Source organism: Ciconia boyciana, chromosome 8 (assembly GCF_034638445.1).
Source record: "Ciconia boyciana chromosome 8, ASM3463844v1, whole genome shotgun sequence".
NCBI lineage: Eukaryota > Metazoa > Chordata > Aves > Ciconiiformes > Ciconiidae > Ciconia > Ciconia boyciana.
This window is the reverse complement of record NC_132941.1, coordinates 45,162,365-45,187,160: the sequence shown is the minus strand read 5'-3', so window position 1 is coordinate 45,187,160 and position 24,796 is coordinate 45,162,365. Positions and strand designations below refer to the sequence as shown.

The following is a 24,796-nucleotide window of genomic DNA, read 5'->3' as shown; positions in this document are numbered from 1 at the left end:
TTTAATGAAGGCGCATTCCTCAGAGGAGAAATATTTACATTCAGCTTCCCAGGTGGTCACCTTCGCCCAGATGACACACAAACAGGCAGCCCCCCACTCCCTTTTCCAATCCAAACCTCTTTAGAGGGCTCAGGGAGGAGGGGAGCAAGGGCAGGGGGGCTGCTGGGCGAGCAGAATAGAGAAGGGAACAAAATGCTAATAAATCAGCCAGCCAGCCCTTTTCCCCTCCCCTCTGTGGAGTCAATGGAAAGTGTCATTTCACATGCTAATCCCCCTCCGCTCTCTTCACAACACCTTTTCCGAAAAGTGTTTGGGAAAAGTCCTTGTGGCCCGTTTACAGCTCCCTGCCGCTTGGGATTCCTTCTTGTCTAAGGCCGTGGCCCCCGTGTGGGTCTCTCCCTCCAGCAGGGCTCCTTACAAAAAAAATCTCAACAAAGACTTTGGAGTTCATCAGCCTCCCACTGAAATTCACAGCTGCTGAACAAACTAATCCCCTCTCTTGGCCTTTCTTCCTTTCAATGGGTTCTTGGCTTCAAAGACACTTTGGGAAAGGACTTTGTGGGGACTCACACTGCTCCCTCAATAGAAGTTAGTGCAAGCATTATCTTCAGAGCAAGTGGCTTTACAAACAAATACTGCCTAACAATCTCTGCCCCTCCAGCCCCCCCAAACACACACAAGCCTAGCCTGCAGACATGATGTTATCTGCAATGGGATTAGAGCTCTGTTCTCTGTGCCCAGGGATCCTTTCCTACCACCCCCCCAATTCTTTGTCAACCCAAAGGCCTTCTCACCTAACAGAAAGCGCTTTCTCTGTCGAGCGCGGATGCTGCAGTAGCATGTGCCCACAGGGGAGGCAGCAACACAGAGGAGCCGCTGTCCGTAGGCCAGAATCGTAGAATGGTTTGGGTTGGAAGGGATCATCTAGTCCTTAAAGATCATCTAGTCCAACCTCCTGAAGCTGTTACCAGCCAGCAGAGATAGTACTACAAATGGAGGAGCGCTTTCCAGTGGGCCTTGCGAGGACAAATACCCCACCAGGGCCACAGAGACGGGGCTTCCGCCACAAGCCTCTCAAAGACCCTCGCGTGGGTCGCCTCACTTCCCCCTGCCTGGTTTCCCTACCAAGTGTTTTGGGGACAGTGCTCGCTGGGGTAAACCTGAAGCAAAACTGAGCAACAGTGGGACAAAGGGGCACGCAGGAAGGACTCGCAGCAAAGGCAGGATAAATGGCCAGTCTCTGCATGAGTCCATGGGTAGCGGGAGCTGTGCGTGCTGGAGAGAACTAAAGTCAAATGCATCTGAGAAATACATGGAAAATCTGTGCTTATTTTGCAGTAGTACAAGTGGCCTGAGTTAAAGAAAGAGAGGGGCTGGACTGCACAGGGTACTATAACTGGATCCAGAAAGGCAGAATCTAAGAAATACCAGGCTTGTTAAATGATCTCAGAAAGCTAGGACTTTCCTTATATACTCATTAAGCAAATGTATGCCTCCGGGGCTACCTGCTCACTTGTACAGCATCAGATGGGGTCATAAAACAAGTGCTGCCTTTGAAAATCAGCTTGCATCTCCCTGACGGGGGACAGCCGAGAGGCCAGACTGGTTGCTAACTGCTCCCAGACCAGGCTGTAAAAGCTCTGCAAGACTCCCTTACACTTGGTGTTTGCCTCTGCCAGCAGCAGAGCTAACAAAGGCTGGTGTTCCCTGAATGCATGTGCTGTGTCCATAACACCCCAGAACTCCCATAAACCCTGGTCCCTTCCCAGCAATGGTCCTTCAAATCTTCCCCATCCAAACAATCTTTCTCAACCTTTACTTCCTCCGAAGTCCTCCAACCACAAGCCAGGTAATACAGTCCTGCATATTTCTGAGTTTCATGTGTGCTGATGGGCTGGCCTGTACAAATATACTAGCCAGCCAGCTGACAGCAAAAAGAAAACAAAATTTTTTTGAGATTACATCAGTCTTTTTGCAGAAGCTAGTTTGATTCCCCCCCGATTTTATCTCAGTACTGATGTTTCACTTCAGCCTTCTTACCTCCTTAAAAGCTTAAATGAAATGAGCCATTATTAACTAATGGTAAGAACTGACAATTCAGTGGTATAAATCTGATTTCCACACAGGTCAGATCCTCATCCTAGTTTAAGTGGCATGGCTTCAGTGGTGTAACATTGATTTCCAACAGGAGAGGATCTCATCAAGGGCTCTCTCTTTAGTCACTGACATACTTCCAACTCCCAATGTCAAGTGTAAAATCCCCAACACTGCTGTGATTCCCCAAGAGAACCTCAGCCATCCCGGGGACCTTCTTGTATCTGATGCAGATGGACAGTCACAACTGAGGTGGGTGATCTGGAGAAGATCAGTTCTCTGACCCTGCAGCCTTAGGGAGTGGGTAAGGCCTGAGGTCTCACCACACCAGGATGGTTGCTGCCCACACCAGCAGAGCCCAGAATCCAGTTTGCCCCACACCGTTCTCAATTGTCCCCCTCACCAAAGCTGAGAACTCTGCTCTCAGTGTGTGGCCCTGCAGGCTGAGGGAAGTCCCCCGTAGCCAGAGGTGACAAGCCTATGAAAAAAAGCTAGCAGCATCACAAAACACAGCTTTTATTTCACTGTTCTGTAATCTCTCAGTGCATCAAACCGCAGCAATAGAAACACCACAGCAGCAACAAGGAGGCACTTTGACCTGGAAAGGAGAGAATGAGACGCGTCCTCTCCCTCCCTTTTCTGATTCTCCTCCCTCCTAAGTCTCATGGTACAGCAGGCTGGTTCATGTAAGTTGCTGAACCACAGGCCCACGATGGCATTATCACTCAAGCAGCAAGCAGAGGAAGCAGGGGCTGGCTGCAGCCAAATGTTGGGAAGAAGCCTTGCTCCCAGGTAGGGCCCAATGATTATGCTGCCTGGTTAGCACGAAAGAGCGTGAGAGAGAGGAAGGCAAGGAGGGAGGAAGAACAGGAAAAGACACACACACAGATGTGCCCTAAAATCCAATCTGCCTTCCCAGACTTCTTCCCCAGGACAGGTATGCTTCATTCATCTGTTTTACCCCAGAGGAAATGCCACAGTGATGAAAAGCCCCAGCACAGCCATACCCTCCAGACCTGACAGCATCACCTCTTGCAGCATATTCCTACCACCATAGTGCCAAGGGGCCTTTGAGAATGACCTTTGCATGTATCTGTTACTGTAGGCAGAATGAATGCACCACACTTGGAGAAATGAGCTGCCCCCCCCCTGCTCAAGCTCAAGCCCAGGCTGGTCAGAGTAGCTTGAGGGGATTCTTTATGGGACGTGAACAATCCCTGCTGCTCTTAAAGCCCCTAGACTGTCTGAAAAGCCCGATGTAGGAAGCCTTTAGATAACACCAGTGGGCAAAAGGCCAACTGTGCTAAAATAAAGGAAGTGAAAAAGGCCAGGAGCCAGGGAGGGCGGCTTTTAGCCCAAAACCAGGATGCGACCGGCTCTGGGGAGGAGTGCACAGAGCAGTCCAACCTGCTAACAATTCTGAATGGGAGAGTCCTAGGAGCTGGAAGGGGAAATCAGCCCTGGGCCTGCAGCTTATCGGGGAAAAGATAAAAAGGAGGGGGGATAGAGGGTAAACATGAGACTCGACTATGAAAAGAGAGGGCTGGGTGAAGAAGAGAGAGAGAACCAAAGCTAGCCCAGAGCAGGCTGGTAGTTAGCCCTAGTTGTAGCAGGATATGGGTGCAGAGGGGTGACAGGGTGAGTTAAGGATGAGAATGAAGAGAAAAGAGGAACCAGAAGAGAGATCCTCACTGCAGCCCAACAGAGTAGGGGCACCTCAGCTTAGGTCCCAAGGGAGCCCACCTGTCACCCAGGCAGTTCACACTGCAGCAGGGAACAGAGCCCGAGTGGCACTCTGTCTGGTGGTGCTGCAGGTGCCAGCCCTGTTTGTCTCCTTAAAAAAAAAAAAGGCAACATGAGCCATGGAGGGAAGGAGTTCCTCCTTTGTGCTGGGGATACAGGGAAGAGGGAGGATCTCTGTGCAACCTGGACAGCCTGAAATTGAGATCCCTGGGCTGGGAAGCAGCCTCAGACTAGTAAGAAGGAAGAGACAGAAAGAACAGTCTTCAGGAGTCCCAGGCACCAGTGGGCTGTGTGGAAAGCAGATGGGGCCAGGTGTGCTGGCCCAGCACAGTTCCAGGCACTGGCACAGACTTATTTCTCCAGAGTCAGAAGGAGAGTCCACAACCTGCAGCACATCAACAGGTGAGGGAGTCCACCAGCTCTCAGTGTGCACTGTTCCAGCTCCACACCTTACACATTCAGCTTGCCAGCAATGGTCATGAGGACTTTCAGGATGGGCATGAAACCAGACACCTCACTGAAACTGCTGCTGCTCACCACTTGGGTGTGAACCAGGAGCCCCTGTTGGTAGTTCCTAGCCTCAATGCAGCGGGCAATTTCATGGAGACCCATGAGGATGGTTGGAGAGAGCTGTGGGGAGGGAGCAGAAATGAGTCAGCATGCTCAGCACTGTAACATAGGGCCCCGTCCCTCCACACCCTTCCCTCCTGTTCTCCACCTCATCCTCACCAAACAGCACCTACACAGTCAAGCACTGGCAGGAAGGATAGCCTGCTTCCTCCCTCAGTTTCCCAGCCTACAAGAAACATTAATCTAATACCCAGGCTGGGTTACAGTGAATGAAGGTCCTAAGTAATGACATTTCAGCATTAATTGAATATCTGATGTACCTGAGGAGGTCAAAGGTCTATCTAGCACAGAATCCTGTCTCTGTTCAGGCCTAATATGGACGCTCAGGGAAAGGGTGTATGTTAAAAGGATTCTTCCCTTGATAACTATCCCTCCAGCAATTGGCATCAGCAGCTTCAGTTTACTAAGACAGAGGTTACACTAGATTCACACTTAACTACCCTCAATTGCCCCTTCCCATCTGGAACCTGTCTATATGCCAGTATACTTCCTGGGGGTAAAAGTACCCTGCAAACACCTCCCCAGCTTTTCCTTACACTATGTCTGGGCCAAGTTAAGGAAGAAGAGATAAGGCTGGCTGGATTCAAGGTGCGTATAAGGTTTGGCACTCCCCTAGCTTTCTCAAGAGGGTATGTGCTGGTAACACTGGGACAGACACCAAGGCCCACAACCTAGTGCAAAGGTGGGATCAGGAACCCGGCTGGACCACAGGGAATGGCGGCATCTACTTACCGCCTGCTCGCGGAGCTTCTCATACAAACACTCCAGCCGCTGCAATGCATCCTCCAGCTTCCTTCGGGTTTTCTGAAGTGAAACAGGTATTGCTAGCTCTGCCAGAGCTTCACAGCCACCTCTCCCAGAACCAAGTTGTTCTCGCTCAGTCCCTCCCCTCCTCTGTTCTTCCCACAGCACCTTACAATTCAGCTGTATCTCCACCTCTGCTGCCTCTGGCAGCCACTGTGATACAAGCCAGCCATGCCCCCACTGTGCACATACACATGCATGCGTTCTCTCCCCAAGACAGGAAGCTGGATTTGCCCCTTTTCCCATCTCCCAGCCTAGACATTCTTCCCTTCTGCCAGTGCTTGCAGACCACAGGGCAGAGTGACTACTTCCAAAGCTTGAGAAACATCCACTAGTTGACCCATGGGGCATTCAGACAGCCTCACCCTGGCTGACCTAAGCAACAGCTTCTTCCTGGTCTCCTTGAGGAAAAGAGGGAATATCCTTCCCACTCTAGGTATCCACCAAGGAAAGGGCCTGAGTACTGAAGCTCTGGTGGGACTGACCCCATTAACCCCACCTTGGATAATCCACTCACAGGTAAATTATACCATGGATAGAAATGCCTGGCTCTGGGCAACACTGGGACAGGCCTGGCAGCCTTAGGAGCTCAGATGCATTGCATTGCTGTACGAACCCAGCTATTCAACCTCCATGTAAGCCAACTGCTTAAGCCTGAATGAACAGGCCTTTCTATCCATAGAGGGAAGCTTTAGGTTATCTCCCAGAAACTGCTACAGTGCACTCTCAGAAAGCACAGAGCAAACATGCCAAAGCTGCTGCTACACACAAAGTGCCTGACTCTGGGATAGCAGTTTGGGCTCAGTGCTCATCCCAACACCCCCTAAACAGAGGTATTCTGGAAGGCTTCACGGTACCCCCAAGATCTGGGAGGACTTAGCAACCTAACATGATGCTGCAAACACTGCTTTTCTGTTTCCAGACAGTCTGGCCTGATACATTCACACAATGTGACATGTATGCCAACAGCCTTCCAGGAATCAGGGTGGAGAAATTACAGTGACTCGGACACAAAGATTGTCTGGCTTTGTCTTCCAGCCAGGATATCTCAGCCTTTCCCTCTAAGCTCTGAGGATATCTGGTAATACCAGCTCTGCAGGAACTATCTACAGATGAAGACAGTGAAAAGGAAGCTGAATTAGCTTGGTCATTTCTTCTACTTTCCTCAGAGAAAAGAGCCAGGAGGACAGAATCATTGTTCCAGAGAGGCAATGAGAAGCATTGGATAAATTCTAGAGAATGCATCTCAGTTCCCAAGAGATGGACAAGCCTACGGCCTAAAGGAAGGAGGCAGATGGAGATTAACTTGGTTATAGAGACAAGACTCTTCCTCTCTTTTCCCAACCAAAAGAAGGAAGTACCAGTCAAACACCTATGAGGGCAAAAAAGCCAAAGATCAGAGAAGGGAAGACTTACTGGATCAGTGGCGACAGCAGAGCAGCGTTGCACCAACCCTTCAAATGTGGCTTTCAGAGCCTGGTGCTCAGGGGGCACCTCCTTCCTCTCCACCCTTTCCACGGGTAGCTGGTGATACTGACAGAGAGAGAAGCAGCTGAATGAATGCAACAGGAGCATGAAAGGCTGGAGCAGGTAGATTCCCCTCCTGCAACTATGAACAGAAAGAATTTCACCCCTTCGCAAACCCAGAGAACACCTGGAAGCACAGAGTTAGATTATCATCTTCAGACTGTGGTATAGCTTCAGGCCTCTTTGGATTCCCAACTCCAAGCAGACCGACAGCCTGCCTGGCCTCCCTCCCTCTCTCCCAGCCGTACCCAGGTGTCATTTTCCACCCTGGTAATTCCTCTAACACTCGGGCAGAGACGTCTTATAAGGGCTGGGGAGCAACGTAAGCCCTGCAGCTGCCAAGTAATAAGAATCTCAAAAGCTGAGTTGTTTTTCTACTTGACAAGGAGCTGGTGGCTGGGGAACGCCCCACTTTCCCTGGGTACCTGCAGGCTGCCTTCCTTGGGTGCTCCTGGGGGTGACTGGCCAGATTCTTGCAACCTGGACAGCTGAGGATGGATCCCTTGGGGCTCAGTGGGCAGGCTCATTACTGGAGCTGTGATGGGGGCTGGAGGAATAAATTTCTCAGGCAACTGTCAGCAAAAAGAAAGAAAAGAAAAAAAATTAAAAAAAACAAGTCCAAGGAAGGAGGGTTAGTTACACTCTCCACAGTCAAATTCAACTTCCTTTCTAACTTGCAGAATGCCCAGTTCTCAAGATGATGTGTAACCCATCCCTGTTCTTTCAGCCCCCCTGACTCAGAGCATGGGGCCCTTCCTCTTGCATCCTAGATGAACAGTCACAGCGACAGTAAGAAAACTCCTCTGGAATTGTTCAATCAAACAGAACCGTTGCCCCTGAAAGCACTGGTCTTCAGAAAGCCGTCTTGGCTCTGCAACGGCACGAGTCCTGAATGTAGAGATTAGCAGCAGTAAAGTGTCCAACAGAGCAAGTGTTGGGGAAAATCCCATGACATGGGGGGAGAATCCTCTTGCAAACACTTCATCGTGCCCCTGCTAAGCCAGAGAGTCAGGATAGATTCGCTCTGACAGGGCTAGATCAAAAGGAGATGGCTTTAACAAGAGGCTAATCCTGTTGTAGTGAGCACAGCCTGAAGCAGGTTCCCAGCTATGCTGCCAGAAAAAGGGCGAGAAGTCTGTTCCAAGCTAAAGAAGAGGAGTGGGGGGTGGGAATGGTGCCAAAGAAGCTTCTTGTCACACCTGCGAGCAGGCAGCAGTGATAGAAATGGGGTGCTGAGAGCATTTGTGAGCTGAGCTCTTTTGCAATAGGTCCTCCAGTGGAATCACTACAAGGCAGAGAGCAGCAGGGCCAACATGGCAGGCAGCTCACAGCTACACCTGTCCCAACTTCTTTCAGCAGAAGTGCCTTATCAGTTGGTATCAGCATCTGAGGAAAATCACTCTGGGTCTCACTGTGCTGAGGGGAAATGCTGCCCCCAACCGTCAAGTGTGAAGTGAGCGTGATCTCCCCAGCCACTATCAAAAAAGGTGTGTGGGAAAGGGGATAAGAATAAATCCATATTTCTAGCAACAAGTGACTGTAGTCAGCCTGGGAAGTACTGACAGAGTATGCAGCATCACAGATGATAACCATGTTACAAAAAAGCCACCCTGGAGAACGGCATGAGAGTTTGGATGGCAAAGGGTCAAGATGACTTAGACTTCAGTCCTAGCTATGCATGTAATGCAGAAGTAGACAGACTAACATGGAATGAGACCTGCTGAGAGTGACAGGGAGCACTTAGAGGAACATATCTGTTGCATGGAGCTCCCTGGCTGAAAGACAACCAACACATATTGCAGCTGAAAGCTTACCTTTTTCTTTTGAAGGCCTCCTCTTACAGCAGAGGGATCAGTCCAAGATTCCGGAGCTGCCAGGAGAGAGAACAAGACACAAATGTCAGACCTTGAGAAGGTGGCCACAGCAACAATTCATGGTTGCTTGCATGGTTTGGAACTTCCCTCAGCAAAAGGGCCCATGGCTCCAATTCCCCCATCATCGCACCTTCAGACCATTTCAACCGAGGAATTTCAGGCCCAGCTCACAGACCCAAGAACTGCTCTTGCTTCCCATTCTCTTTCTTAATTATATTCTTAGCATCCAAGTATGTGCACAGGCTTCATGAGGTGGTATCGGATCAGACTGAACCGGCACACACCCGCTCCCACACAGAAAGCTTTTTCACAACTACCTGAAGCTTTTCACATTCTGCACAGGCTGCAGAAGTCAGCCTCAGAGTCAGGCCTGAACCTTGGTCAGGATCTGCATGCGTGTGCGCATCAGGGTTCAGGGAGTTCCTGGGGTTCCTCAAACAAAGAAGCTAGTGCTGTGGTAGCACAGTGAGGGCTATGTTATGGGTGAGAGAGGGCTTCTCACCAACACTTGCAGGAGTGCCTAACGGTGGCAGTCCACAGCAATGCACGTTGCTGTGATAAAGGGGGGAAAAGTTAGGGGTGGGTTGAAATTTTCCCCTTCGAAAATCATGTTCAGAACCAAAGCTTAGCAAAATTCACTGGCTTCCCAACTAGAAGGGAACAGACTTAACCAGTAAATGCCTTTTAGTAAATGCCTTTTAGTAAATGCCTTAACCAGTAAATGCTGAGCAGAGGGGTGTCTCAGCAGATGCTTCTGTGGTACCTAGCCTCTAACCACACTCGAGGTAATTAAAAATCCATCAGGCAACATAACATCAAAAGACTTGCAACCACACTTCATTCTGCGAAGGTCACATTCCAACTACCTCGTCTGCTGCTGTCCTGTAAGGGTACCTGCATCTCTAGACAAAACCCCAGTGCTTCTTTTGTCACCCCAGTATTAATAACCTCAAGCCCATGAGACAGGAATAATCTGTGAGAAAGTAGCATAATTCTAAGGGGCAATATCAGAATCGCTGGAGCTCAGTGCCACACTTAATGAGCCACTGATCCTGAACTGAGCTTTAAAAATCACAGGGGAAAGATGCAAAAGGTGCTTCATTACTTTAATTACCTTTATTATTAAAATTCTGGCAGCCTCTTTTTGCCCTCCCTTTTCCCATGATTTCAAGACTCACTCTCTGATGAGTTTGGATCAGTAGTTTAATTAAGTTGGCACTTATTTCTAGCTTGGGGATTCTGTGCCCTAGAACTCTGCTGGCCCCCACCGAGCCTGTGGCCTAGCAGTCCTTGGCACTATTCCAACCCAGTGGCACTTTGAATCCTCACAGGAAACAGCTATTTAAATTATAGTCTTTAAGCCAGGCACTTAATCATCAGACACGAGACAAGAGGACCCTGCTGCATTTTGCTGGGATGAAACTCTGACTATCTTGCCTATGCTACTTGTGAAATAGGATTTCTCACCAACCCTGAAAGGAGTGCCCCATGGCAGCAGTCTCCAGCAATTCCTGTCCTAGAAAAAACAAGACCGTCACAGGCTGGAGTCAGGGATTATCCTGGCCAGAAAGGAGATCAGCCAAGATGTTGCTGTCCTTCACCCTGTCCCTGATGCCCCCCAGGAGCGTGGGATTTCTGCAAGTGGAGATCTCTCTTCATTGCACTAGTGAGACTGTGTTCATGAGCTGTTCAGACCATATTCAGGAATTTCCAAAGCAAGCAAGTTTGGCCAGTCAGATCGAGTGATCTTACAGTCCCCTTCCATGCTAAAGAAAAGTACCCATCAAAACCAGAATAATAGCAGGCAAAAAAGCACTCTCAAGGAAGCCAGTTTGCACTGCTGATCTGGGCATGCCATATGCTGCCATTAGAACTGGGGGTAAATGCTGCCAGGAGAAGAGAACTTCCCAGCAGTGAATTCCCACAGGGCATCTTCAGCCCAAGGAAGTGCTTGAAATCCTTGCCATGGAATCATCTTTCCTTTAACAGGGAAACATTGGGTCTTTTGTTTCTCTGCTGAAGGGACAACTCCCTTTCTAGAGCCCCACTCCACACAGCAAGGCTTGCTTGGTGGTGTAAGTGGCTACCAGGTACTCAGATTTCCTAAATAAAGCTGAGACTCCCTGGATAATCTTTTGTGCCTGGCAGATGGTCTTTGGCGCAAGCAGCAATCACTGTGCAGAGACAGCCCACTAAGACATTTGAGCCTTACCCCACTGACAGCGTAGACTGGAAGATACCTACTCTCCATCACCAATGAATCCCAAGGAGAGAAATCAGTACGAAGCATCAGTCTGAAAACCTCTACGGTACAAATTCTCCCCAGCAGGTGGACTGAGATTCAAAGCCAAACCTTGCCCTGTAACTAAAGCCAAAAGGGCTTTCCAGTTCCCCTTAGAATAGAGCCCCCAAATTCTGCTTGGGAAGCTCTACTCCACCACTGCTCATGCTGGGACCCACCTCTTCCAAACCACCTGGGGAAAGCACAAGTGCAAGTAAAGCCATGCATAAGGCTGGGAGTGTAAGAGGGAGAAAACAAGAGATGAGTTACAACCACTGGCCTGTTCCTTGCCTAGAGAACCAAGAAAGGAAAAGGGGCTGCTTCCCTGTCCTGCTGGCCCAGCGACTGCCTGAAGGGACACAGAGACTGAGAATGCTCCAGTTCCTCCAGGACTGGAGGAAAGTAGAGAAGGAAGAAGCTGGAGCCCCTGCTTTCTGTACCCAAACTCATCAGTAAGAGCACGGTGCTTTCATTTCACTTCCAACATCCCCAGCTGTCACTTACTAGTCCTCAGGACAAGTACGTCCACTACCGCAGCTGTATAGCTCCCAAGGCATGCAAGGAAACAACAAATAGCAATGAGCATGCACGCATGCACACACAGTACAACGTGCACACACACCCCACATTTCACTGGAAGCAGCAACATTGCCTCTCCCACAGGCCTGGAGGCTTCTCTGGGTACTACCTGCATGATCCACGTGGGGATCTAGCCAAGGGAAGAAACCTGAAAATCAAGGCAGGGTGGAAGAGTCATCATCACCAACAGCTTTTACTCAGTGAGTAATGTCCCTGGACTACTATCCCTGATAGCTTTTCAGAAGGAATTTGTCCAGCCTTAGCTTAGAGCCCTTGTGTATAGTCCCCACAGGCTTCACACAGTGGGATTTGCTATCCTTGGTTAAACACAACTCAGCAAAGGATTCCAGGTGGAGGCAAACCTCAAGCCTCAGTTCCTTCACTCTCAGAATATGTGTGGCTTGGAGAAGCATCTGCTCAAAAAATCTAAGGATTGTCAGCCTTGTTGTTAGAGATTTCCACAGCCTGGCTAAACCTATCCCCTGAGACAGCAAACAAAGAATTAACAAGCACCAGATGTGGTTATGTTGTGGGCAATAGAAAGAGGGAATGCCCATCCACTGGGAAGTAGGTCCAACAACACACTCGTTTTCTTCATCATGCTAGCAAGGACTTCACAGTACTTGCAGGCTGGGCTGGATTCAAACTACAGACCCAGATGGGAAAGGTTCCAGGTCTAGAGCACTGCACAGAGGAATCCAGAAGCGATTCCCAGGCAAGCACTTTATAGCAACAGGAAAAAATGGGGAGAACTAGAGCATAGCAGACAGGAATTTTATCCTGAAGCTAAGCAAGGGATATCCCATGGAGACAGAAGCAGCACCCTGTTCTCCCAGCATTTCAAATGCACTTCTTGTGTAAGTTACATAGGCAGGGATGAGATCAGCAAGCCTTTCACTAGGTGTTCCCTGGGAACCACCACCCTTTCAGTCAGAGAAGATGCCTCCGGAGTGGATGATTACTCAGGGTGCACTGGGGACCTGAAGAGACAGCATCTCATAACCACAACCTGGGGGACAAAGTAGCTGAACAGGCTGAATGAAACTGTCATCATTGCTGTGTTTCACCACCACAGCAAGACTCTGCACAATGTGCCTGTAAGATTAGCCTCAGCACCACATTCAGCCTTTATGGCGACAGACCAGACCTCAGAAGATCCATGTCCAGTATGTACTGCAAACCCCATCCAGGAGTGTCCTGGACACACAAGTCACACAAGCAGTACTTACCTGTGGGAGGAGGAGGAATGCTGGCTGCTGGCAGGGTCTTAGTAGATGGAGCTCCAGGACCTCCCTGAGGATAACCCATGTTCATGGGGCAGTTGAAAGGTGCTGAAGAGAAACCTAGAGGAGACTGGCTTGCCACAGGGAGCGGACAAGCTGCAGGAAGCTGAGATGATGGGACTGAGGCTGGAGTGAAGAGGGCAGGTCCAGGTGGTGGAACACCAGGAGATGTCATGGACATGGACTGTCCTGGCAGAGAAGGCTGGCTGGGGAAGGGAGCAGGACCAACAGGTCTGACTCCCGCTGATCCAAATGGCTGAGACTGTGGCACAGCTACAAATGAGAAAGAGAGTGTATCAGCATCACTTGTTTCATGTGCAAACTTCTCCTGATGCTCTCCTTCATGCTAGTAAGTCTGCCCTTCTCCAAGCCATACCCTAGAATATCCATGCCAGGCATATCCCCCATAACCCAGGCTACGTCAGTCAAACTGTCACAAAGTTAGCTGTGGCTTCTCCACCTCTATATATGCTTAATATCAGTGGATGTGCAGCAACAGTTGCTAGAACTAGATGTGTCAGAAGCACTGAGAAGCCTCTCAGACAGCTGACTTGTTCTTTGCAAGTACAATAGGCCTGTGGGGAAGAAAGCAGAGCAGCCAGCCACGTTGAAGGCTTTAGTCTAAGAAAACCTGGAGAACAGACACAACTATCAGACAATTTCAGGACTTACCTGGCCCTGAAATGGTTGCTGGAACCAAGCCCAAGTTGTACTGTGGGTACGGGGGCCCTCTGGAATAGACACTTGTTTGTGGACCCGTGCTGGCCTGGGGAGAGGCAATGTGGTGAGGTGTCACAGACATCGCTGGCACTGGCTGAGGCATGAAGAGGGAAGGCACTGAAGGCTGAGAAGGTGCTGAAGGGGCAAATGATGACTGATAGTTGGGCTGCAATTAAAAAACAAAGAACTTGCAAATGGCCAACACAGTCATGTGCATACATACACAAGCAGATGCACTTTCTATCCCTTTCACTTCTCAGGCAAGAGAAGATGCTGCTGCTGTCAGTGCCCTGGATGGATTGGATCAAAGACCTTTCCCACCACATAACTTGCTCAACAAGCTGGGCACCACACTCCTCAAAGTATTCTCTGGCTCTCAAAAGGATTAGTCCTCAGGAGCCAGTTCCCATACAGTGACTTCCTGGAAGCACAAGCAGAGGAAATAATGAAGGAACAATAATGAAGCAATAGAGGCTGGAAGCAAAACTTCCTGAACAGTCTTCTTGTGCAAGAACTGAGATGAAGCCATACTACACTAATTTTACTGAGATATGAAGGTGAAATGGGCATAGGAGAGTGAATCACAGCCCCCTTTTCCCTCAGTATGTAAGATCTCAGTGGATCACTACACTTGTAACAGTCTCCTCCAGTGACTAGATGTGGGACAGGGCTTTGTGAAAAGATGCCAGATAGCCTACTTTTGGATTATCATAGAGCTTGTGTTTGCTCCAGTGAAGGACATCACTGATGAGTTCCTCAATGCCTGTGGTCTGCGTCATCTCATATTACTTCATACGCCTTCCACAACCCAGTAGCCTTCCTCCCTCTCCCCAAGCCATGAGCACCTGAGTTTAAGGCCTACCTTCTCTGGATGTCTGGGACCTGTTTTGTGGGCTGCTCCTTCAGGGGCAGAACCACCCTTGGCTGCTGGAGATGTGTGTTTAATGACACCTACATTGACACGAGTGTAGGGAAAAGGGGGTGGCTGCTGATGACCCACATTCTCTCCTTGAGCATGGAAGAGCCGGTCTCGGAGCTGTTCAATCAGGAGCTGAAACAAACTATGTTTTAGGAGAAGTGCCTTGAGAGCCTCAGATGGAAGGTGCTGGGGAGGCATTCAAAGCAGATCCTGACCCAAAGCACTGAGCATCAACCTGCAAAACTAACCATTTTCCCAATAGCCACCCAAGGAAAAAAAACCACCAACCAACCAAAAACACCCAAACAAACAAACTGTAAGTGACCATATTCCCAGGCAGATGAAGTCTCACCAATCCTTCCCCCAGTCTTCAGAGTATTCCCTCCCCAGCCCCTACCCACATTTGGGCAGTAGACAGATTTTTTTTCAAACTATAAGGTGACCTTCCCATTCCCCTGCATTCCCTTCCTCTACCAGCTAGTTTCAGGAATAGATTCAGCTTCCCTGCAGAGCTGCTTCCCAGTGTTGTTCTCCAGGAACCATTTTACAGTTCTATAGCTCCCTCCTTTTTTCCTGAATCAAAGGTACTACAAAGAAAAAGCAAATGAAGACAAAAGCTGTGTCCTAGGAAAAAAAAAAACTACACCTCTACTCTCAAGTTACCATAACTAAGGTGAAACTTTACGTCCTGATGCATGTCAAAACCCAAGCTCTCTCTTGTACAAAGTATCATTTTTCCCTACTACTCTTTCCCATAACAACCCATTTCTCACTCACCTCTTTAGAGCTGCTGGGTAGGTAATTCATTGCAGCTGCCAAGCATCCTTGTGATGCCAGGAGACTGGCATATTGGGTGATTCGTTCTGCCAAGACAGGGCCTGGCGCTGGTACTGCTGTGCCTCGGAGCATCTCAATGGATCTGCTCAGAACCATCACCTTCTCTATGAGATCCTGAATAAGCCAGGGGGAGGGAAGAAATAGATCACTTGGAATCTGACTTGCTTTACTGGTCCATCTCATGCCGAGACAATACCAGATGGCTCTCCCCACTTTCAGCTGACATCGGGTCCAATGTGAACAGAAGTTACTTCCCTCTGCACCAGATACTATCACCGATGACCGTTTCCTCAGGTACACTTCATAGAGAAAAACAGAAACCAGGAAGCAAACCCTGACATTGCTACTTTTATGGTAAGGCAAAAAAGAAAATCAGAAGCCACAAGGACATTCCAATCAACTGTGGTCTTTTTACTAGGAATTTACTACTGTAACTCTAGGAGTTACAAGCTATCAGCTTGGAAGATGAAGGATTAAAACCATAGCAGGAGAAATTCACTAGGAAAAACCACTACTGCTGACAAACAGACCAGAAGGTTTTTAGTCATTCAAAGCTCCTTCAACTCCTAGAAATCAAAGTAACATTTATAACTATAGAAGGATACATGCATCACTGGCTGATAACTGATAACTGGGAGGAGGCCAGTTTCAAACATAACCAGGAATGCTGAAGGTGCCTTTTTGTTGCTGTTATTCACTAGTGGGGTTGCAAAAACCAGGGAACTCTGTAGCAGAGGGCATTATCTGCAGATATCTGAGTGGAAGACTTGTCTAGTTCATTCTAGCGACTAGTAGACACAACAAGGACGAATGACTTAGCCAGGACTGGTTTAAGTGTAACAAGTAGGTAACAACACTGACTTAGAAGCCCTGATTCATCTGCAAGGTGTGACTTCCCATACATGATCATTCTAATTGCAGTGGGAATAATACAGTCTAGATTTTCTTTTATTGTGCCAGAGGCTGTTCTGAAGGTACAGCCAGATAACTGGAGCATTACAGTTAGACATGATAAGTACAGCAGCAAATGTACTCCCAGGCAACTACGAGTAAGAAAACAGGTACAGTCTAAACTTCCCTGACTAAGAGGAAACTCAGAGATGACATCAGTATACAAAGACAGGTGGGTAGGCAGTAACTCCTGTCCATGGCTGGATTTATGTGCAATGTAATCAGTACTCTCTAAACACACAAACCCTTAATGTTTAAGAGTGCAAGCCTCCTTTAGATGTAAGCCCGTAATCCAGGCTAGAAGGAGATACCTTGGTGACTACGAACAGGTCTCCACTGTCTGCTGGAAGCCAGATACTCTGATGGGATAATGCAAACAGATCAGGGCTACCAGACTGGCCTAAAGAGGAGTCAAACCAACATTATAGAACCTGTACCTGCAGGGCAAGGGGTGACGAAGTCTCATGGTTTTTCACCCAGCATTCCACCAACCTCTCCACATTGCCTGATGAGATATAGCAGAGGCAGGCATCATTGGACAGGGCTGCATCTCCCTCCGACTCTAGGCGGGCACCCAGCATGTCTAGAGAGGAAGAAATACAGCCAACATTTAATACACTCTCTTTTTGAAGAGCTCATTAGCCCTAATGCTCATCTCTTAGCAATCCTACTCTGACTTGGTATGAAAAGGTGTTGACAGCTTTGGATCTGCACCTAATTAGAATCATAGAATCATTTAGGTTGGAAAAGACCTTTAAGATCATCAAGTCCAACTGTTAACCTAGCACTGCCAAGTCCCCCTAAACCATGTCTTTAAGTGCCACATCTACACGTCTTTTAAATACCCCCAGGGATGGTGACTCAACCACTTTCCTGGGCAGCCTGTTCCAATGCTTGACAACCCTTTCTCCTAATATCCAATCTAAACCTCCCCTGGCACAACTTGAGGCCATTTCCTCTTATCCTATCACTTGCTTCTTGGGAAAAGAGATCGACACCCACCTCTCTACACCCTCCTTTCACGTAGTTGTAGAGAGCGATAAGGTCTCCTCTCTGCTTCCTTTTCTCCAGGCTAAACAGCCCCAGTTCCCTCAGCTGCTCTTCATAAGACTTGTGCCCTAGACCCTTCACCAGCTTCATTGTATAATTCTTGGATAACACAGAGAAATGGGCATCATTAAGGAATCCCAAAGCGAACTTAGTTGAAAAAAGAAGCAATTTTTTATATATCTGCCAATTTTTGTGTCTGCCCAGCCATTAAAAGAAAGAAAAACCCTTAAAAATTACAGATTAATTAAGTGAAAAAAATCTAACACTTTTTTTTCCAAAGAGGTGTGGGAATCTCCAGGCAACACTAGTGTCCAGTACCAGGGACAGCTAGTAATCCGGTAGTTGTCAATGTTTAGCAAATGCTAGGAGATAAAGGTGGGCTGGAGCTATCTCACTATCACCACTGCCACAGTCACTTTCCACCCCTACAATTTGGTCTGTAAAAGATGTTGTGTTTTCTTGCATTTCAAGTTGTGTCTTCTTCCTTGTATAAAGCACTGGCATTTCTCCAACAGCACTTAGCTGTTCCTGTCAGCCAGGAGCTAGTTCCCAGCTAAGCAACATGAGTATCTTCATCAGATTCAGTCCCTAGATTGCCCCCTAACTCCAACTCTCAGAACAACCAGTTGCTGAGCATGTTGGACTATTAACAGGACTGAGGAAACTATTGAAGCCATGAAATGTTCATTAACCCCTGTTTCTGAGCTTAAAAGGGAGGGGAATGTGCTGGAAAGGAAAACCTCTTTCAGATGGAGTGAAGCCACCTGACCTTTTACTGTCAAGGAAATCCCTTTCTCCTCAGAATAAAAGAATAAATATTACCCTCTTATAGTGTCTCAGCCTAGCGTCTATCCTGTTTTTTTCCATGCTATTGGTAGAGGTGACAGGAAATATCAGCATATATAACTTTACACCATGATTCTCAGCTACAGTGTGCATCTATCATTCTCCTAACTCAACAGTCCACACTTATTAAATAAGTTCCAGCTAGCTGTAATGAGTTAGGAGTGCTTTCCTTCCTCAACTGTATCCACTTCTTTCTGTAAGCAGTCCAGAGGTGCCCTCCCCTAAGGGAAATTGTACCAAAACTTAGTACGCTGCATACCACAGAGCTGGGTATAGTCCTCATGCTTTGAGTATGTTAACAAGATGGCCAATGCCTCCTTCCAGCTCTGTAGATCACACATGCAAACAATATCTTGCCAGTTCTGCTGCACAATGGAGGAAAGCAGCTGTAAGGGAAGCAGAAGACCTGTCAATCACTGAAAACAAAGATAAGCTGACTGCTTAAGCAAGTGCACCCACAGTGATAGCTCACTTTTGGGCATGCTTCCCACTATGCAGCAACTACCTCACTGTACATTAAGGTCCACCAATCCCAGCATCCCAATGTTAACAGTAATTGGAACCTGATGCCTCTAAAGAAACTAAAAAAGCCCAACAAAGCACTTAAGAGAATATGGAAACAGCCGCACTAGGCCAGACTAAAGATCTATCTAACACATATCCTGTTTCAGAGCAGCTAGTATCAATGACTGTGAATATAATGTTAGGATATCCCAACCCATGTTATACTTCCCCATTTGTAAATGAATAAGCTAGGACCTTCCTAGCTGAGCTGTAAAGGAACAGTATGCTCTACAGGTTACAAGCATGGGGAGCTGAGGCAGAAACCATTAGATTAAAAAAAAAAACAAACCCCAAAAAAACTAACAGAGAACACAGACATTCTAGGTGGGCAACATGAAGTTGTCATAAAACTACCAGGATATTAGAGTAAATGTCAAGTCAAGAGGAGATGCACAGATTCTGCTGACATTCTACTTCCTGCCAAAGCATTTCCACATATCTTCAGACAAACATCTGCCAAGATAACGCATATCTTCCCATGCTCAGTGGGTACACAAAACTGTCACCTACCAGGGAGAGTTTTGTCTTCCGCTTGGCAAAGTAGTGCTTCTGGGTCTCCTTTAGGAGGTTCTCCCCACCAGCTATAGCTAAGATGATGGCATCAGCAAAGCGCTCTGCTCGCATGCACAGCTCCACTGCACCCTCAAAATTCCCCAACAAAAGAGCTTGGCTGATGAGTCCATCCGTATCTACAGAGGTGAGAAGCAGAGTCAACCCACAGGGGCATCATCCAGATGCATTGATGATGCTTGTTTTAAAGAGCAGGCAGTAAAAAACAGTAATGTATGGAAGCCCAGCTAAAAGAAAATTTGGAAACCTGAATCAGGTTTTGCACTTTAAAAAAACCACTGACTCAGCTGTAAGTCTTCCATCATCTAGAAGATTCTCCTATATTTTTAATGGGTCTCTTATCCGGGAAGAGTATTTCTCTGCACAGTGCTGAGATATGCTGCATGACACTGGGAGGGGTCATGCATTTTAAAAGTATCCATCTGCTGGAGTGGACCAGATCCTTCCCGGTCTCTCTAATTTTCTGGTTTTCCCTCCTCTCCCCTTTTCCTAAGACAGCAGAAACACACTTCATGTAACAAACCTTCTGTGACAGGAATCTCCAATGTGCTCATATTCTGTGGGATGAGGTTGTCAAAAAAGGCTGAAGAGGAGGAAACAGCAGCTACATCATCACTGGAATTTATCAAAAGCTGTGCAAAGAGTGCAAGAGGTTGATTAATTCACTGAACACACAGATCCTGCCCAAAACAGTGCAGTGGATTACTGAGTGGGATGGGGCTGCTCTCCATTTGGTTGAGCATGCTCATATAAATCTGATTTCAACTTGGAAACGCATCATGCCTCCTGTCACTGCTTTATCAACCTGCACAGTTTCACTAGGGCAGCAACAAGAGCAGCGCTGCTATTGACAAAGTTTAGGAGATTGACAGTATAAGACATGCAATACCAACAGTATTGCTTGCCAGCATTCATCAATTCAACTGCCAGCCCTTGAGCAAGCTGAACAATTTTGGATGGAATAGAGACAAGCCAAACAAGTGATATCTGTAACTAACAGGAAGGATCACAGCCATGCTTGGTGCTCTATTGAAATGCAGGACACAATTGCCCCCCCTAGAATATCTCAGCCAGTGTTTAAGGTTTGTGAAGAAGATTACTAATTTGAGGATAGCAGTTTTAGATACCTTAGAGGAGCAAAATTTACAGTGCATGGTGAACGAGGCCTTGGAAGGCATCTGAAGATGGACATCCCAAAATCATGTGAGAATACATTTCAAACGATAGAGGTGAAAAGGAAAGAAATGCAAAAGAAATGCAAAAGAAATACCACAGCAGAAGCTTCACAGAGGAAATCCAGAACTGTAGCATGAAGTTAAGCTGAGCTGAGGCTAATTCTATCACTGAAGAAATCAGCACTGGTGAAGCAAGCCTTCTTGCAGTGTTAACAGCCAGGAGTCCGTCTTCATCATTCACTGATTTGTTTTAAAGCCAGAAGGGACCGCTATCATTTAGTCTGACCCTGCGAGGGTCTGACAGGCCTGTGAACTGCCCTCTGCGATGCCTGCATTGAGCCCAACAACTTGTGGTTGGAATTAAACCTTCCTGTTCACTCTGCCCTCCACTGCTCTCCCAGGCTGGCAAGATGTACAGGACATACCTGATCTGGCTGTGCAGCGTTTGTCTCATCTGCCTGAGGAAGGGGCTGTTTATCTGGGATCCCATTACTCAAACATGAGGCAATCTAGAAAAGTAACAGACATGCACAGAGTGAAGCCCCTATCAAAGTTAAACACCCAGGCAGCAAAGCCACCAAGTGACCGGCAAGCTCCAAACACAATTCCCCTGGCTCTTTCACCTGTTTGAAAAGTTCCACCTCTCCCTATTCCTGGCTGGCTGCCTATGAGAGGTTATCCTTTTCAGAGCATTGTCCATGCTGCTGCAAGAGTTTCCTCCCCTGCAGCTCCATCAGTGCTATGCCAGACTGTCTTCATCTGTCACCTTCTTCCTGGCTGAGGAATCCTGAGATGCAGAGAGCTGGATGCTAGAAGAAGCTCTCACAACTGCACTGCTGTTATACACTTCCCAGAGCACCAACAACTGGAAGCAAGACAACTGGGCTCAAGACCCTTTTGGTTTGATCCAGTACAGCTACAGTTTTACCCTTATAAGTGCCCACATTTGCTTTTTAATGGGGGATACCCCAGGTGCCTCTCAGCTGAAATTTCATACAGTTTGGTCTTTTGTGTGCTGTGAGATCACTCACTCATTTCCACTAGGGACCCTACAACTCTCCTGCAGCAGCTTTAGTCCTGTAAAGGTTTCTCTCTGTTGGAAAGACCCCTTACCTTTTTTTGCAGATCCTCTTTACTGTAGCCCAGCAGCTTGAGGAGTTTGGTCCTAGACTCCTGCTCCAGATTCACCTGAGTCCCAAAGGATATTAAAAAGACAAGAAAATATGTGAAATCCTAGACATTTACACACTGCCAACAGTTAGCTGCTTCTGGCAGCAGCAAAGTTTAGAGCTCAGTTTATAGATAAGGAACTCAACTATCACAAGTCCACCTGTGGGACTTCCCACTACTGTGGGAAAATCTATGGAATTTAAATTATAAGCGTGATAAAAGGGTGAAATTCAAGTTTGTCACATAGTTACAATTGAGGTACAACTGCATATCAGGGCTATGACTGTATGCATACCTATTGTACTTGGGCATTAATTGCCTGGATGGTCTAGGGATTGCCAAGCTAATCTCTGCATAGAGACAATGGACTGATTTGAGTCCGGATGAAACTGAGACAAGATGGTTGCCTGAACTCCTAGCTGGCTTCACAAAAATTAGTTAACTAATTGTTACAGAAGCTCCCTCGGTGGGGATTTCAGACAGTCCCAGAGATTCCCACAGGCTGCATGCAGCCTAATTGATAGGCAGTATTTGCATGCTTTAATGCGTGATTAACATTCTGAAAGGAGAATCTGTCTGTTTCAGTAAGTCCCAGGCTGCTCCTACTACAGAACTGATCAAACTGTACATGGATAAGATACTTGTAAACAGTCAGTAGAAATGGTTCTTGCAGATGCAGAAATGGTCATGCAGGACAGTCTTTTGCACAGAAGCTTGGTTTGTAGTTTAAGACAATCAATAGTAATAGATCTTGTATGTGCTGGAGTGGTGTCACAGAACCATGGGCCAGCTGGATTATAAAAATTCACTAGAACAACAGTTCGTTGTACCTCATCCAATGCAGCTAAAGACATTGTTGCAATGACCCTTGCAATGGAGACTACTGCCACCACCTAGACAACACCTGGCCATCCTATTCAAGAGATATGTGATTCCCCATGCAAATGTAATACTATGGAAAAGATCCAAATACTTCGCCCCACACACAGTCTGCCTATAAGCGTCTGTAAACCGCTACCAAGGCTAAGCCCTGCCTCTCCAGAAGGGCAGCCACTTCTCATTACCGAACTCTTTCATATTACCAAATTGTCAATTAAACCATTGTCCTATGTAGGGCTACAGTCAGTCCTCATGCCACCACAGCTCTCTCCCTTATTACTGGGGAATCTCATTGCACATTTGGACTTTGCCTTGAAAAATAATAACGGTAGAGGTAGCAGGCAGATATAGCTTGGCAGTGGGTTGATATGAGAAAATCCTGTTTAGCAACTTGACAGGAAGCCCAAACGAGTCCACTGAAAAGACCATTCCTATTGAAAAATAAGACAATCTCCAAGACCTCAACTGCAAAAACTTTTCTTTAGACAAGTAACTAACTAGCCTGTTCAGTTCCATTTTATATCTTAAAGAACAGGAATACAAAGGCTAGAGGGGACCATAATGAACACATTCCACCCCAGGACCATAAAAGAACTGACCTCTGTGTTTCACCACAGCCATCCTACCTTCAAGAAATTCCAAAGGTTCTCATCAAATGGCAACTTGGCTGTCTGGATCTTGCCCTGGCAGTAGTCAAGGAGGTTCCCTGACTGCAAGGCCATCTGCAGTTCTCTGGATCGGAGCAGAAATTCAGTTTCAGTAGTGACTTGACTGATGAATACCTGGTGTGGGTAAGTCTGCTGCGTTTGCTGTCCAGGAGCTTTGGTAAGACCAAAGGTAATCAGTTTTCCTCCAAACTGAGAAAGACAGGGGGAGACACAGTAAGCATTCTTATAAAAGAAGGTTAAAGCAACTCACTTAGCTCTTCATTTAGCAAGGCAGACTCAAGCTCCAGCTGCGATCACAAGGAACCCACATAGTTTAATGTGTATGGATGGTAGGGACATTGAGGAAGTTCACATCACAAGCCCTTCAGCTGAAGACTGATAACCATGACACTTGTGTATGTGCTATCAGGCCTAGCCAATTGCAAATGCCACGAAGGCACAAAGGAGAAAGTACCATTTGGAACTGTTTGTTCTTTTCTGACATGGAGAGGCAGGTTGCAATGACAAAAACTATCATGCAAATGGCAGACACTAGACAGAGAGAGAACAAGTCAGGCCACAGGCTAAAAGAACAGTTCAGCCTTTTGATTTAGGAGCAAAGAGGTGAAGAAAATTAAATACTTGGATAGGAAGGAGAAAGACAGAGACGAATGGGAATGCATGTCACAGCCTACAAGGACAGCTTTTATGAGTCTTCCTCAGCTTTGTTAACTCCTACTTATAACCTCCCATTCTCTGCTACAGGACTCTTTCTTGTTGGAAATATATTTGAATGTTGAGCAAAAGACTTTTGCTCCATGGGACACCACACTGCACCTTAAACAGGCATTAAAACAACTAGCAACAGGAAGATAAATGTTTCTCTAGCAAAATAAAAGGATTGTGTCACAAGACGACACATCTATTGCATTTTAAGCTAAGGATGCTCCATTCACTTACTGCAAATGAAACCCCCACAGGTCTGCGAATCCACTTGGGTGGCTTTTTTAATGGTGGAATCAAGGTAGTCTGAGCTACTTGCTCTGGCACCTGCAGAGGAGGAAGGATCTGTCCTGTGCCAAAGGGATCCAGGTTGTTGAAGGAGGAAGAGATCTAGAATCAGATGGAGAAAAGAGTAAGATATAATTCAATTGCTCTCTGTACCGAGTAAGCACAAAAAACTATTGCTTAGTAATTAGTTACTTTCCTCACTGATGAAGAAAGAGGCTATTACAGCACCTCCTGCTGGAATACCACCAAGCCCCTATGTGAAAGAAATGGTATTTCCAAACAGTTCCAGAAATTATTTCTCAAGAAAGCTTCACCTTGAGAGATTTTCAAGTAATTTTTCCTTAGCAAGATGCAAATTCCCTAACAAACACTGCTTGGCCTAGAACCCAGCTCAAACACAGGAGTTACAAAATTACTTGTTTTATGCAAGACAGTGACCACATACGGCCAACAGTTGTCCAACTTACTTGTTGTTTTGCTCACAAAGGAATGCTGACTCCCTTTCTGTTGCTGGAGTCTTTTAAATGGGTTAGTTTTAAGGATGTCTCAAGCTTTTATAGCTTAGATGAGGCTGGCGAAATAATCTTGACAGACTTTCTTGCCTAGACAAGAGAGTGTCAAAAGTGGCCCCTGATCTGTATT

At 47.1% G+C, this 24,796-nt stretch overlaps 1 protein-coding gene across 3 annotated transcripts in view; it reads right to left on the bottom strand.

The window, feature by feature from the left end:
• Positions 1–2,594: 2,594 nt before the first annotated feature.
• SEC31B (SEC31 homolog B, COPII coat complex component) overlaps positions 2,595–24,796 on the bottom strand; it is a 37,667-nt gene continuing 15,465 nt past the window's right edge. For 2 of the 3 annotated variants that reach the window (XM_072870128.1, XM_072870130.1), the window contains exons 10-26: positions 24,104–24,256; positions 23,123–23,353; positions 21,561–21,635; positions 20,873–20,956; positions 19,796–19,904; positions 19,213–19,391; positions 18,398–18,524; positions 16,680–16,825; positions 15,232–15,405; positions 14,398–14,586; positions 13,488–13,701; positions 12,762–13,088; positions 8,613–8,668; positions 7,224–7,370; positions 6,688–6,804; positions 5,200–5,271; positions 2,595–4,467 (exon numbers count right to left, since the gene is read on the bottom strand). In XM_072870128.1, coding sequence (XP_072726229.1) covers positions 4,288–4,467; positions 5,200–5,271; positions 6,688–6,804; positions 7,224–7,370; positions 8,613–8,668; positions 12,762–13,088; positions 13,488–13,701; positions 14,398–14,586; positions 15,232–15,405; positions 16,680–16,825; positions 18,398–18,524; positions 19,213–19,391; positions 19,796–19,904; positions 20,873–20,956; positions 21,561–21,635; positions 23,123–23,353; positions 24,104–24,256 — 2,580 coding nt within the window. In that variant the 3' untranslated portion in view covers positions 2,595–4,287. Of the gene's footprint in view, positions 4,468–5,199; positions 5,272–6,687; positions 6,881–7,223; positions 7,371–8,612; positions 8,669–12,761; positions 13,089–13,487; positions 13,702–14,397; positions 14,587–15,231; positions 15,406–16,679; positions 16,826–18,397; positions 18,525–19,212; positions 19,392–19,795; positions 19,905–20,872; positions 20,957–21,560; positions 21,636–23,122; positions 23,354–24,103; positions 24,257–24,796 lie in introns of those variants that run through there. The other variant, XR_012043787.1, reaches the window with a different exon arrangement.